Source organism: Choloepus didactylus, chromosome 2 (genome assembly GCF_015220235.1).
Source record: "Choloepus didactylus isolate mChoDid1 chromosome 2, mChoDid1.pri, whole genome shotgun sequence".
NCBI classification, from domain to species: Eukaryota; Metazoa; Chordata; class Mammalia; order Pilosa; family Megalonychidae; genus Choloepus; species Choloepus didactylus.
In genome coordinates this window covers 50,339,820-50,355,320 of record NC_051308.1, presented here as the reverse complement: position 1 = coordinate 50,355,320, position 15,501 = coordinate 50,339,820, and the positions used below count along the sequence as shown (strand labels likewise).

At 43.5% G+C, this 15,501-nt stretch overlaps 1 protein-coding gene and 1 long non-coding RNA gene across 4 annotated transcripts; one reads left to right on the top strand and one right to left on the bottom strand.

The window, feature by feature from the left end:
• Positions 1 to 238: 238 nt before the first annotated feature.
• On the bottom strand, positions 239 to 3,514 carry LOC119525858. 2 transcript variants are annotated; one of them, XR_005215035.1, is made up of 4 exons: positions 3,226 to 3,514; positions 2,911 to 3,112; positions 1,794 to 2,560; positions 240 to 1,343 (listed from the first exon to the last, which is right to left on the bottom strand). It is a non-coding gene; the product is annotated as an uncharacterized LOC119525858 (long non-coding RNA). The 2 variants fall into 2 exon arrangements; XR_005215036.1 differs by lacking the exons at positions 2,911 to 3,112; positions 3,226 to 3,514 and adding an exon at positions 2,711 to 2,887 and having other exon boundaries at positions 239 to 1,343.
• SERTAD4 (SERTA domain containing 4) lies at positions 1,749 to 14,414 on the top strand. 2 transcript variants are annotated; one of them, XM_037824639.1, is made up of 5 exons: positions 1,903 to 2,107; positions 3,169 to 3,764; positions 7,095 to 7,286; positions 8,464 to 8,579; positions 10,467 to 14,414. In XM_037824639.1, exons 3-5 carry the CDS (start codon positions 7,112 to 7,114, stop codon positions 11,220 to 11,222), a joined length of 1,047 nt encoding a protein of 348 aa, XP_037680567.1. In that variant the 5' UTR covers positions 1,903 to 2,107; positions 3,169 to 3,764; positions 7,095 to 7,111; the 3' UTR covers positions 11,223 to 14,414. The 2 variants fall into 2 exon arrangements, with proteins under 2 accessions (XP_037680575.1, XP_037680567.1); XM_037824647.1 differs by lacking the exon at positions 3,169 to 3,764 and having other exon boundaries at positions 1,749 to 2,107.
• The last annotated feature ends 1,087 nt before the right edge of the window (positions 14,415 to 15,501 follow it).

Below are 15,501 nucleotides of genomic sequence, written 5' to 3'. Positions count from 1 at the left end.
TAAAAACAATAATAAGCCATGCCTCCAAGCCCTCACATTTAGTCTTTATTTGAGTTAAAGGCTAACCAGTTTTAGGTACTGTTTAGATTTTTAAGTACTTGTACTGCTTTAAATGCCCTTATACCCTTCCTTACTCTCCTCCCCCATCAAATGTAAATTATATTCTTCCCTTAACCTGGGCACAGAACTTCCATTGATTGCACAATATGGCATCGTTGTGATCCTTAAATTATCATCATAATGGCCTACAACATGCATAAGCCAATGCAGTTTAACGTGACTCAGAATAAAGCCAAAATGGATGCCCAATTCCCAATTTCAGACACACAACACTGGAATGTCTTTTGGAATATTTGAAATAATTCTCCTGAAATTCTATGGGTTAGTCTGCTTTTAGCATAATTGCATTCTCTCAGCTTCCTAATACCCTTAAAGCCGCTGAGTCTTTAATGTACAAAGTTCAAAAAAAATACCTTCAAAACAGATTAGTTCTAATTATGTTTAATATTTGTTTGCTGCTTTATTGAATAAACTACATTTGCTTTAAAAAAAAAAAAGAAATTCACTTAACTGCATCAGTCACCCAAATTTTAAGTGTGCAAATGAAGTAGTCACCCAAATTTTAAGTGTACAAGTGAAATGGAAAACATTTATTACACAAATTTAATTACAATTCTAAGAAATAAACATGCAAATTAGATAGAGTTCAATTTGCAGATGCTAATCCTCATCCTTGATCTTGTTCCTTTCCTCCCTGATTTTCAGGCTGTGCATCTCCTTGATTCCTAGGGTGCCAGGGGCAGCAAAAGGTTTGGTTTTTCACAGTCGGAGGATCACTGTTTTAAAGAAGTGTTATATTTAGCACATCTGGCATAGTAGCAGTAAACAAACATTATAGTTTTTGTAACACTTTTGTGCAGGTGCCTTCCCCCGATTTTATTAGGTCTATGCCTTCCATGCCTCTGTGTTCATTACACCTGAAATGAACCATCTCGACTATGGAGGGGTCCCTAGACAGAAGTTATGAATTAATGTTTCAAAAAGGAAACAAATTGAACCCAATATAGGGAAAAACAACTATTCGCAAAATAGTGTGATTCTGGGGCTTAAATTACATTTCTCTTGACAAAGGACAACCTCCTCTATTACTTTTTATTTCCTGGAGGTTTTCCCTGGAGCTCCCGCCCCCCTCCCCCCCGAAAGAGTTGCCAATTCAAGTTGCAGCAGGACCAAGGTTGCTTTTTTGTACATATGTAGCTCAGGAGAGGAACGGGCGGGGGCGGGCGCGGAGGGGAGAGTAACTGCTTGGTCCTGCAAAGACATCTGTTTCTCATCTCCGCTTGCTGTGGCAAAAGAGAAGAAAGTCTATTGCAAAGGTTGGGAAAGGCACAGATTTTTTTTTTTTTTTTTTTTTTTTTATCTCACACACACATACACACACACATCCTTCTCAACAACAATAAAACTAAACCAAATTTTAAAAAAGAAGAAGACATCTCAGAAGGTTGCAGAGTGAACACATTACTAGGCTGGAGCCGAGCCCCAGGGCTAGGGCGGGAGCCCAAGAGTGCGTGGGGTCTGGGCTGCGGGCTGGAGCTGGGCCCGCGTGTCCCCGGGCACCGGGAGGGGAGGGGAGGAGAGGGAGGCGGGAGGGCGGGAAGGAGGCAGGGGGCGGGCTGGGGTGGGGGTGAGGGGAAGGCTCCCCGTGTGCTGCCTGAGAAGCGGCGGCGGCGGCGGGAGCAGAGGGAGGGAGTGAGCGGGAGCGGGCGTGCTTGTCATGTTCCCTCTCTCACCCCGGGGGCATCCTGCAGAACCTCTCCTCGGAAATCCACGGGGAAATGGCAAACAGGATTGACGGGTTTCGCACGCTCCTCGCTAGACAGAGCCGCTCATTACCATAACCGTCTGCAGCTACGGCGGCGCAGCGCCCCAGACGCGGCGGCGGGACCTACTGGGACCCTCGCCCACCGCGCCCCAGCGGCCACCGCCGATCGGGTCGCCGGGCCGGGACTCGCGCGTGTGTACCGGCGGCCCGGCTGGCGCCGACCCCGGAGCGGACAAGCAGCAGCTCGAGCGCTGCGGCCGCCGCTTCCCCGCTGACCCCGCGGTAAGAGCCGGGCTGGGAGCCGGCCTCCAGGGCGGGAGGGCCAGGGAGGGTGGAAGGCGGAGGCCGGCCCCCCAGGAAGAATGCTAGCGCGGACTGGCACTCACGCGGCCTCCCGCGCGCCCTCCCGGCCGCTGCCCCGCACCGGGGTCACCGAGTGGACTGGCAGCGCGCGGGACCGGGGGCGGTGTGGGGGCCGGGAAGGAGGCGGCGCGGGCTTTTCCCGGGGCTGGCCGTGCGCCGCTGCTCTTGTATCCCGGCGGGAATCGCCGCCGCCTTTAGAGCCGCCCTGGCTGCCGCCCGTGCGGACGTAGTCGACTCAAGTGGCGGGTGGGGTCAGCAGCTCTGGTGGGACCTCAGATCCCCGCGTAGTCCCTCATCCTAGGGGACGGGGTCGGTGCTAGGGACGCCGCCTGGTCTGGACGCCGCGACGCTTGGCAGGCGGGGAGGGAGAAACTGTAGATGTCAGGAGCGCGCGTTTGCAAGAAAAAGGAATAGCTGCTGGAGCTGACACCTTCTGTCCCCCGCCACCTCCGCCCCCGCACCCTCCTCCCCGGCAGCCGAGCCGCGCTGCGGGCGGCGGCGGCTCCTCTGTCCTCAGCTCACCTCCCTGGCGGGCTGAGGCTGCAGCCCTCCTGGTCCACGCCTCCGCCTCTCTCCTCCCTTCCTCCCCTCCCGCCTCCTCGACCTTAGCAACTTTCCCGAGTGCCCGCTGGTGCCACAGAGACTGGAGGAGAGGCGGCCCCGGGGCCAGGGGTGGCGCAGACAGAGCCGATGCCCGGGGGGTGGGGGGGGCACGTCCTCACCGTCCCTGTCCTCTCGGTGCGAAGGGCGCTCCCGCAGCCGCGGGCTCGGAGTAGGTTTGACCCGCGAGGGAGGCAGGGCCGGGCAGGCATCTGCTGCGGGCTAGAGCGCGGGGCCCGGGCCAGGCTCGCCAGAGCCCTGCCAACCGCCGTGAGTCATTTCCTTGGAATCCTACCTTTAGTGTTTATTTCCCTTAGAAGGAAACTTGGTTTAAAAAAAAAAAGAAAGAAAGAATAATAATAGCTCTTATTCTACCGTAGCAGAAGCACACAGCTCCGGCACCGCAGAAAGACAACTTGCCCTTTGTTCCCAGCCACCTGGGGTGTTGTTTACTTTCTCCTGCGGCCGGCGGCCGGGCGGGCGCTGTTGGCTACTCCGGAGAGGGGCTCACGGGCGGCGGCACTGACCCCCGGGGCGGCGGTGCGGAAGCCGGAACGCGGTGGCTGCCGCCTCCCTGCAAGGGGTGGGTCCTCCAGCGGCCTCTCCTTTTGGGTCTGGGTTGGGAAAAGCTGGTGTCAGGCTCGGACATCCAGGCACCCACTTGCTCCTCTCAGCCCCTGCACCCGCTTTCCCAGCCCCAAGATCCGATCTAAAGCCTCTGGGCTCTCAGTGCTGGTGCTGAGAAATGTGCTACCCGGGGCAGACAGGTGCACTGCAGGGGCTGGCAGGAAAACGACGTCTGTCGGTCTAGAAGGATTGACGGATGTTGTTCCGGTGGCCCAGAACCCTCTACCGCCGGGACCGCCGCCACCACCATCGAGAGCGGGACGAGCTGTTGAAATTTTGTCAGGGACAACAGCGAGGTCAGGGGCTTCGTTCCACCTGGGAAGAACATTGAAGACTGGCAGTGTCAGAGGTGAATTAAAAATATTAGCCCTTTACTTCTCTGCTTAAAAGTACATCTGTTGAATGAGACTTGTAACTGCTGTAGTGCTCTTAATAAAATGGCCCCTAGTTTTCAAGCATAGATGGGGAGGGGAGGGACAGAGAGTGACAGGAGCCCCCTTGTTATATTCGAGGTGTCACTGAATCTATGCCTATCCTGTTCTGTGTGCCAGCCACTCCTATTAGCATCATAATGGTTCTGAGGAAAGAACAAGCCCAACTCATCTGGAAAAACCAAATTGTGCATGGTAACTTTACTAGGAACATCTGTTGGAAAAGCTTGACATTTTAGCCCTCAGCCTTCTGGAGACGCTTGATGTGCCATTCCACCATATCCATTTGGCTGACAAAACAGACATGCAGAAGCCTGAGGATAAAGGGTTAGGGCTTTTTTTACTTTTTAAAATTCATGTATAGACAAGTCACACTTTAACACACACCCCCTTTTGAATCCACTCTTCTCTGATGTTAAAAATAAAACAAATTTTGCCATAAATGTAAATCTTTGTGGCTATATTTAATATTAACAGCACATGAATTTGTGGACTTGAACTTCTGAATCCAGTAGCAGAATTACAGTGTAAATCTCATTGAGGGAATAGTGACTGTTTGGATCTGTACATGTCCTACAAATAAAGAATCATGTGAAACATAGGTGCCTAACACTGCACACTCGGGTTTTTCATGAATGCTAAACAGCCTTCTTAATTTGTTAACATCCCGGCGTATGTTCTACATAGGAACACACAGTTGCACAGTCTCCTCCCTGCTCCCAAATAATCCCAACTCATTCATGTTTTATTCAGTTACATAAATCACTTACAGAACTTAGCCTCTCTGGCTGAGAATTTTGTGTGTAAGTTTCCATTTCAGAAAAGAAAAACTTACTAAACTAGGAATATCATAAAGAAAAAAGTAGCCAAGATAAAAAAAAAGTGATTATGCCAAGGAACAAGTTCACTTGCATACTGACAGAACATAATGTGCTGAAAATGATGCTAACTAATATAAACATTGAAATCCTTAGCCACTGAAACAACTTCAACAATAAGTCATTAAAATATAAACAAACTGACTACTATTAGAGCACAGGGTCCATATAATGTCCTATTATACAAAGATAATTGCTGCTAGAGGACTGAAAATGCTTTCCTTTCTTAGGCATGGACTTGTCAACCTGTTCTTGATAATATGTAATAAAAGTTCTATATAGGCAAAACTTGAATCTTATTCCCAGAATTCAGCATAAATTGCGTATAAATTGCAAGCTGGAAAATATTGTTGCAGTCAATAAGAGAGGGCTACTGAATCTGATAAAAAGTCATGATTCATTTACTCCTGGCAATACCATTTCCTGATATGATTGTCCTTTAGAATAGGTTAAGAAATGAGCCATTTCATGAGTGTCTTCCAGGGAATAAATTATCATGAGGTTTGTTACCTTCCTTGGATGCTAAATTTGTGGGTTGACAGACAGAAGAGCTTGCTAAATCAATATAGGCTAAATTTCTTGGTTGATGACTCAAAGAGTAAAATAAATGGCATGTCTGACCATTTGTTTATAGAGAATTAATTGAACCTCTTTTTTTTACTCTCTCTCTCGTAATAAGGGTTCCTAGTAAGTCCTGCTGCTGTCTCTTTGGAGGAGCTCTGGGGCATCTTAGAAGGTAGTAGGTGGTTAGTTGCCTAAACCAGCTGGTGTCTAATTCCAGCTACTGATATGGACTTCTGTCTGTCAGAAGGCCTTGCTTAATTCTTCAGTGGGGTTGGGACAGCATTTGGGACCTCAGAAAGAAGACTGGGTGAAAGACGTTGTTGTTGCCAAGAGCTGCTCAGTTAGCCAGAAGGGCATTGTCACTTCAATGAAGCTATTTCCCCTTACTCTGGAGTTTTCCCTCCCTTTACCTGGAAGTGGACCCTTGTTGTAACATGTGGGTAATAATAGTCTCCCATGAGATGATGGAAGATTCACTGTTTCCCAAATGCATTACAAGCTGTATAATTTGGAGAAGAAAGCAAGAATTAGACCCTTGGCGTCTATTTGAAAGACAATCAATCTTAAGAAAGCAAGCCTGACATTAGTCTTTCTGACAGTTCTTTAAACCGCAAAGTGAGATAGTGGAGCTTTTGGTCTCCTAAAGGGGTTGTCAGTTAACAAGGCATTGAGGCTCCCCTGCTGTCGGGGTCTCTGCTGTCACTTCTCATCTAGGGCCCTGGGTCTTTTTGCAGTTATCATCAGACCCTCTTCTCCCTTGAACTCGCTCTTGACCCTGCCCTGAGCCCCACTTAGGACCAAGAGAAGAAACTGAGCCCCGAGGATGTGGTCCCCACCATGTGAGTCATGGGGGGCCCTGGGTTCATAACAGGGCAGAGAAGCTCCCAGTCTCCCTGCAGGCCTGAGTTGGGGGTGTGAACTGGAGAAAAGGGCAGTGATGTGTTGCCTTTTGGAAAGTTCCTGCCTTGTGTCTGGGCTCTGCAGTGTAAAGAGTTGTCGGTTCCCTCTGGCCCTGAAACCCTGGCTCCTGTTTAATATTCTGCCTGCTCCGTTGATGTTGTGCTTGGCTCCTGTGGGACTGCAACTCACGGCTTGAAACTGGAGCCAATTTTCTGTCTTCATCTCACAGTGTTTTGACTGGAGGCAGATCCAGTTCAGTCCGATCATGGCTGGTGGAAACAACTACCAAGTGTCTGCTTCGCGTTGGGAGGGGAAAGTGGAGGGAGCTCCAGAATGTCATAGAGGAACTGGCCCTGCAGAAACGAGAGGGGGAAGGTGCAGGGGGCCATGGAACAGACTGTGAAACTGAGAGTATTGGTTGAGGTTGTGGTAGATGGAGATTTCTGCTTTCCCATACCGCCTCCCATTTCTTTTTGATTGATTAGTGGATTTCATCAAAGGAGACTCACAGGGGATTGACTAGAAAATTGATTTTGCCTTATTAATAGAAAGGAAGCACAAGGGTTTTGGCCCTGTCTCTTAGCACTACATTTTCTGCGGGAAGGTCATGAGGAAAATGTGTTTAGGAGGCAAAGCAGCTGTCTCAAAGGGGGCTGAAGGGAATCTGAGAACAATAAGAAATGAGGTTTTAAAGATCCGCCCATGAAATGCAGATTGCTGAACACAGAGGCTGAGCTAATAGCAGCAAGAGAGTTTTTCTTTGAAAAAATAATAAAATGTTTCAGGGTGAAGGGGAGGATTGAGAAGTAAAAGTTTCTGCAAAGCAAAAGAACGAAGATGCCAAGGCCATCCCCTGCCTTGCTCTTGATTAGGGCTGTTTTCTTTTTTTTTTTTTTTTTTCCCCAGATCTAAGGCTGTCAGAGATGACTCTGGTCCTGTCCATGAATAGATTCTGTGAGCCCATTGTCTCAGAAGGAGCTGCTGAAATTGCCGGGTACCAGACACTATGGGAGGCTGACAGCTACGGAGGCCCGAGCCCTGCAGGGCCAGCCCAGGCCCCTCTGCAGGGAGACCACGGAGCCCGTCCCCCACTGGCAGGTACTGCCCTTGCCCTTGCCCTGTGCGGCCGGATTGGTAGGCGGGAGGTGGTGTCTGAGGGTGCCCTTCTGAGTGGTAAGAGCTGTACGCCGGACCATGTACCTCTCATAACCAAGCCCAGGACTCCAGGGAGAGGACCAGAGGTGATGTTTAAATTGCATCCAAACCTGTGTCCCCCATTGCTATGCCTTCCTGTTTAAGTCATGTGTCTCTAATTTAAGAGGACCAAACCACCTTTTCAAAGTCTGAGTTTGGGGGTTGCTTTTCTACCCTATGGAACTGTATGATTCTCTTAGAGCATATGAGCTCTGGTGGACTCGAGAACAAAAACTCTGTCCCATGAGACATAAAGGAATCTGCACTTTGGACCAGCAGTTATGTACCCCTATTTTTATTAAGCATACTTCGGTATTATAGGAAAAAAATTAAGCCAATAAAATAGAAATATGTTTTCTTGACTCTTTATTCTTAGATTCTAAGATACGTTCCTTTGAATTTCCATATAGTATCAGCTATATAAAAAAAAATACTAAAATGTAAAGCAAGTACTCATTGAAGTCTGTTTTGCTAAAAAAGGAGTAAAAACTCTGGTCTTTAAAAAATTGTCTTTACTTTTTCTCATGGTTAACGTTACATTTTTGAGTGTGAAAAGGACTTCGGTTGCCCAACATTTTAATTTTAAATTACAAAATTTAGATTTCCTATTTAGAAAGAAGGAATACTATAAACTGCAATGTGCAGATAACCGTTTATTCACTTGCCTAGAATCAATAAGATTTTAAAGTAGGTTCATCATCAGTTAAAGATGTATACATTTGAATAGTTCTATTACATTACCATGAATTTAATTAAATAATTTGAATAAATGCTATCTTATTTCAGAGTTGTTACACGCCTCTCCTTTATGAATTTCGCTGTTAGCCTATGCATGACATTAAGATTCTGAGGCTGAAATATATAATTTTTCTTTATAATTGACTAGAAAGCCTCACTTAGCCTGGGTCACAGGATTCTGTGTGATAGCAACTACTATGACAAATGTTTATTTTTAATTGCCACATATACAGACAGATATGCAGCTGAGTTATCCTCTAGAAGGAAAGGAAGCACAGGTATTTTGTTTGGAGAACCTCTGGCAAACCGCATGTCATTTGTCATATCTGATTTATTACCACAGGATCACATTACAGGGGAATTTCAAATCCTATAACAACATCCAAGATCACATACTTTAAGAGGAAGTATGTGGAAGAAGAGGATTTTCACCCACCACTCAGCAGCTGTAGCCATAAAGTATGTTTTTTTAATAGTCATTATTTTTATTAAGAGTTAAAGATACTTAGTAACAGTTGCTTGATCCATTTCCAGAAATTAAATTGTTCCACCCAAGCAATGAAAATGAGCCAGTTCTCAGCAGAGTCCTATTAATCCTTGTCACTTTTTTGGGTCCTGTGTTATTTCTCACAAGTAGTTTTAAAAAGAGCCAGAAAGAGCTCCTTTACCCAGAAATAACAAAACTAAATAATCTATGAATCACTTTTTTACATATGATTTAATTTGTCTCAAGTTGTGTGAAGGGTTATAGCTACTCTGCACTTTCATGTACACAGAAATGCCCTTGTTCTTTCCTTACGTGCTCTCCTCTCACTGAGCTCTTGCTGCCCCGTGGTCGCTGTCACTTCTGTGTGTGCCCACATGGGGGTGGTCATCCCGAGCTATTCCTGAGTACTTAGAGGTGGATTCACAGTCCCTTGAATATCTGCATGGAAGTAGAAACATGCACTTCGCTGTACATTCATTACGTACATTAATTAATGTACATTATGTATTGACTTTGTTAAGATATTCATTCTGCAGAAGAAACCAAAGCTAATTTTTTTTGCACATAGAAGAAGAAAAGAGTAGGATTGGGAAAGTGCATAGAATTACAAAACTGGCCACCTAAGCTTTTGAAATATCAGGTCTTTTTTCTTTAATCATGGAAGGTATAACCCAGACCATCGTTACCTGAAAAGCCAAGAGGATTTTAAATTCATTCTCTTCTCTGTCTCCTTTTGGCCCCCTGAGTCCTTTAGATGTTGCTTTTACTCTGCTCAAAAAAAGACACCAGGAAGCATTGGCAGGTGGTGGGTATTTCCCTGCATTTTGAGTCCCTCTCTTTGGTCAGCCTGGGCTGGTTTGGTCCACAGCTGCTCAGGTTATGCTACCAGTTTGCATTTTTTATGACCTGGCCCCAGGGACACAAGTGGTTTATTTCCTTCTTAGTTTCTGTATTTTGGTTGTAGCAGTTTTCCAATTGCCACTGTATTTACACCAACCATCACACATGATGGTATCACCCAGCTCAGGAGAGAGACCTCTCATTTCCTCTCTGCTCCTGCCCAGCCCCAAAAGTAACCCTACTTTGACCCTTCAACTGACAGATCCTGAGTCTCATGAATTATTGTTGTCCCCCTATCAAGCAAGGATAATTGCAAGTATGAACACAGAGCATGAAAAGAGGAACAGTGCTAATAGCCAGATCTCATGCTCCTTATGACTAGAGCAAGGTTTGAAGTATACCTATGACCTACATCATAACATCTTTTTAAAAACATTTTTTTGAAGTACAATATATATGTTTGTGTGTGTACACACATATGTATACATACATACACACATAAAAGCATAAGTATCATAAGGGTACATACAGCTTGAGGAATTCTCCCAAAGGAAACATACGCATGTAACCGGCATCCAGATGGAGAAACAAAACATAACCAGTAACCCAGAATTAACAATTGTGCCCCGCTGCCCCACACTAGTCACCACCTACCCACCACCACCACCACCGAAGTAACCACTCTCCTGACTTCTAACAGCATAGATTAGTTTGGTGTATTTCGGCATCCTCTCACCTGGCCATAGAAGTGTGAACAACCTCACCTCCTCTCACTGCCCAGGTCTACCTTGTGGCTGGATTCCCTCGTGCTTGGCCACACTACTGAATTAGGAAGGGGGCGTCAGCTCCAGCCAGGTGAGGAAGGGGGGACACGAGCAGCACCAGGGACAGCACCTCAATGAAAGCAACTGAGAAACCAGACCCAGAAACCACCAAGAAAGCAACAGGCTGAGATGATGTTTTGGGATAGACTGTTTCCTATGCTTTCTCTTTACTTTATTATTGTTTTTTATTTTTAGACCATCTCAGTTTTTGAGGAACGAGCTCACATCCTTTATATGTCCTTAGAAAAACTAAAGTTTATCGACGATCCTGAAGTGTACCTCCGAAGATCTGTCCTTATAAACAATTTGATGAAAAGGATCCATGGAGAAATTATCATGCAGAATAACTGGTGCTTTCCTGCCTGCTCTTTCAATGGCGCCTCTGCCCAGGAATGGTTTATGGCTCAAGACTGTCCATACCGAAAACGACCACGGGTGGCCAAAGAGGAGTGTGAAAAGTTTCATGCCTGCTGCTTTTACCAAGAATGTGGTGGCCACTACCTAAATTTACCCCTTTCTGTCAATGCTAATGTTGGAAGTGCCTCCACAACCTCTTCCTCTTCCTCTTCCTCTTCCTCTCCCCTTATGCCTTTACCGAGTTGTTCCCACCAGGTGGATTTCAGTGTAGGCAGTGCACCTATTTACAAGAGTGATGACCAGATACCTGCCAATGAAATATTTGTTACTAATGTCAGGTCGCTTGGTGTTCAGGAAAAGGCCAAATTAAATGACGAGAAAGCAAATAATGACACTGACAGGGATGGTGGCCCCCTAAGCCATGAACCTATGGGAAATGACCTTGCTTTTGAGTGCAAAGGCCAATTTTATGATTATTTTGAGACTGGATGTAATGAAAAAAGCATTGTAAGCGAGTCTTGGAAAAAGTCCTTAAGGAAAAAGGAGCCTTCATCAAGTAACAAACTGTGCTGCAGCAAAGGAAGTAAAATATGAGCCATCTTTTCACTGAAACTTTGAAGCATGCACAGCATGATCAGTTAGCTCTCATAAATTTTATTTTGAATGGATTTTATGGTTTTGTACAACTGATAAAATTATGCCATGAACATGCCGTGTCGTTTTCATGCCTGGAGAGCAGATTGCATAAAACATCTGTATAATAGGCATCAGCAAGCTACTTATAAATGTGGTGATTTTACCAAGAAAACAGTTGACTCAATGCTTACAAGCATATCTTAATTTTCTTCCAGAAAAGATTGGTAGATTAGATTGGGGGACAATGTGCCCTTGTGATATTCCCATTGCCCTCCAAGGAGCCTGTCACTGGCTAAGAAATTTCAACATGTTTGCCAATTAATTAGGTAGTTATTTGGTAAGCAAATCAATGTAACCAGCAAAGGATGTCTGCTTCTTCTATATGATACAGTATTTTTTTTTTCTGAATAAAAGACAAAAGACAGGGAGCTTGATGAGATAGCTTCATGTTGCTGTTAAGTATTTGTATTTAACAGTTGGTGTGACAGATGAAAATAGATGTTACATAATGAAACACCTGTCTAGGGGCGGCAATCAACAAAACACGTAAAGGGCAATCCCTGCAGGTTCCTGGCTTGCCTGTGACGGGTGACAAGGCTTTTAGAGAGGTGTTACGCAGGGCGATTTTCGGTGCCTTACTTTATCTTAATTTTTGCCAGTGTGAAAATTAAGGATAAATCAGAGTTACAGCAGGGATTTAACAAACAGGAAAAAAAACACAGGGTGGATCAATATTGTTTGAAAACTGTTAACTTTGAACTATTGTGTTCAACTTTTGATTCAACATCTCTATTCTTCCTTTATTTTTGATGCCCAATTGCTTTTGGATTTGGCATTTTTAGAAAGGGATGGAGGAAACAATAGAGATCTGTTAGAAACCAGCACTAGCTGCTTGAGCTTTTCTATGGCAACAGTCTGTTGCTAGGGTTTGGGTCTTTTGGGTTTTGGGTGGTTTGGTTTGGTTTGGTTTGGTTTGGTTGTCCAATGAAGTTCATGAACCAGTGGCATGCATTATACTTTAATCCATTTTGCATCATTTCACTTGTTTAGATTATAAAAGCATGTGGTTTTTTTTTATATATGACTTCTGCTGTTGATTAAAAAGCACAATGTTAATAAACGATGTGATCAATAAGGTTTTATCCTAAAGAATGTAAAGATTTCAGTTTTTGGAAAGTTATTTTGGAGAAATGGGACTTAATCTGTAATGGTTACTGTGTATTTGGTCAACATTTATCTCAGTAATTTCTTTAATTTGTATATTTGCAAGAGTGTTCAGAGTGCCCCTCTGACCATCCTTCCTTGCACTCCAGCTAACTCCTGCTAAAGTGTATTCCAATTTCCAAGGTTACTAATTGACTTGGACTTCCTTAAATAATACTTCACAGGAACCAAATGCCAAATGGAGGAAATAAGTAAGTCCTCCCAATTTCTCCAAGATAAAAGCTTTTTTTATTATTGCTATTAATATTAAATATAGGTCTCATTCATACAATGTATGAGTAGGATCATCATTTGGACAACTGTCCACAAGGACCAATTTTTAAAACATATTCTTGTGTTATAGGTAAATAGTCTAGTAATGTTTGTTCTTTATTTTCAATATTTGATAAACATTTGATGTTCAAAACTTAGATGATAGATGCTTGTATATGACTGTGTTGTTGTAATAAAGTGAGGTTTTCTTGATATATTTATTAAAATTATCAAAATTCAGTAAGCTTTTTTTTTTTTTTAATGCTTCTTGGCTATAGTTCTTTTTTCTGTTTTCTTCCTCTTTCAAAAAACTCAAAATGCCTTGAAACTGGACAGTGACCACAAAGAAGTTCTCAAAATAAGGAAGTAATTTAAGAAGCCAATTTAACAGGTGTTTTAGAATGGTTCTAGTTTGTAAGTTTAGATTTCCACCAAAAAAGATTGCACAGCATGAAGCCACAAATAACCAAATCCTAGGTGATTCCTTTATGAAATGTCAAATTGTTAAGAAGATGACCCATGTATAAATGGTTAAAACAACTACATGTTATTGCTAGTAGTAATCTATACAATTCTGCATTATTGTTATTCTTAAGAGTTAATATTTTATTTGATAATGGGGAAAGCTAGTTGAAAGCTAATTAACTTGCCAAATGTAGTATTCTGAGTGTATTAAGTCATGGAGATTTAAATATGAAAGAAAGGACGACTTTTGCTTTTTAAATGCCTCCAACATTATCAGATAATGTTTTTCTTGATGGCCAAAGCTTTAAAATGAAGGAGTCGGTGGTTTTCCACAGTGCCAAGCTGAGCTTACGCATCTGCCCACTGGAATTGCTTCTTTGCAAACTCAGTGGGGCCTTTGGATCCAGCAGCCTAAACATCCTGAAATTTTTAGTCAATAAGTTTTTGTTTCTCAGACATTTCCAGGGTACTAAATGAAATGCTTTTCTTCACCACCAAAAAGTAATCCCTAAAACCCTATTTTTATGACAGCTCCTTAAATCTGAAGTCATTTCATTTGTAGTTAATGTCATCACATCCCTGCCAATTTTACTTGCTTTTAAAAAGCAAGGATTCAGTATGACATTAACAATGATGGTTAAAACTAGATGCAGAACTGTCCCATGAAGAGAAGAATGAAATCAGTATTTAAATAATAAAAGAATAGACAATGTATGGTTTCTAGTCATTCATTTTAAGATTGCTATGTTTTGATTCTGTGGCTTAAAATAAGGGCTCTAAGGATTTTTAATTTACTACTAGATGTCGCCATTGCTTTCTTAGGGTTATTCTGCATAATCAAGGTCTGCCTGGTGGGATATATTCTCTTCACATGGCTTAAAGGTTTCCATTTTATGTGATAAAGCTCCATGACCTCGGGTGAAACAGTTACTGTTTTAGAGATTGTTTCCAGCTACACACTTAGGAAAAGCACTTGCAAAGATGTAAGTTATGAACACTTGAATCTCGTATCCTGCTATAAAGTGTATCAGCAAGTGAGTTTAATAAAACATGCTGTTTAAAATAGTCTGTAATTTCCTGTTTCTGCATTTCCCTTCAGTATCTGTGACAGGCTGAAGAACGATGACTAAATGAAGGGAATTTACACAAGTGAGTCTGCTGTTGTTTGCAAACCATTGCCATGAGCTTCATCTTCTTTGGTAAACAATTCTTTGGTGGGCTGTCTATGGTTGTTTTTTTTTTCCCTTGGTGTTGATCCAATTTGTTAATTTTGAAGATGCAAACTACTTATTCACAGCCTGGAAACACCTGCTTCTGACCACAATGAAACTGATAGAACATATGAGGATGTATTTGTCATTTCTCATGAAATTTCCCACGCTTTTGAACCCCAATTTTTATAAGCATTGCCTTGATTTAAAATTATGAAATCTTATAAAATTTAATTTTGGAGGGGGGCACAAATAAAGAACTTGCAGAGACATAAGCTGTGATCATGCTTCCTGCCAAGATCCTGAAGACAAAGGGCAAATATCAGAAATTTGGGGAGAAAGGGGCCCCATGCACCCCAAGCACGTGCTGCTCAAGCCTGGCTTGGCCTCAGCAGCCACTGCCTCTATCCAAGTCATTCCATGGGACCAGCCAAGTCCAGGCCTCAGGCGTGTGATCCTAGGCTGTCACCTTGGATGGGTCATCTCACACATGAACCCAGCTCTGATACTTGTAGACACAGTGCTTTTTCTGCAGATGGCTTCTGAGGAGATTGCCATGTGTTAAGCTCAGATATAACATAACCCTTATATCCTTGCAATCAAGAGATGAGTAAATCCCTCTGAAATGCACCTGGCAAAGCATTCAAACATCCTTACCATCTTCAGCACCCCTGTGTGCATGATAAAAAGATGGAGAATGACAACCTATAAGGTACAAGATTTCAGCAAAAAAAGGTGTGGAGGAAATCTGCAAAATACAGTGCTCCACATGCATTGCAGAGTGAATTCACTTTTTTTTTTTTTTAAGGAAAAGCATAAAGAATAAAAAGGAAAGAATTTTTTTGTCAAATGTCTTTATGAAGACAGGAAAAAACATTTCAGAAACTAAAGGATTTCCTTTGTGTTTTTTCGGGAAGACAGAAATGACTTGTCTGCCCTTTCTGGGAGCTGGAAGGGTTTCTTATTGTTTCTCTCCCAGTTCTTAGATGCTGTACTTTTCAATAAACCCACCATGATGGTTAGGTTCATGTGTCAACTTGACCAAGTGACGGTGCCCGGTTGTCCGATCAAGCAAGCTTTGCCTA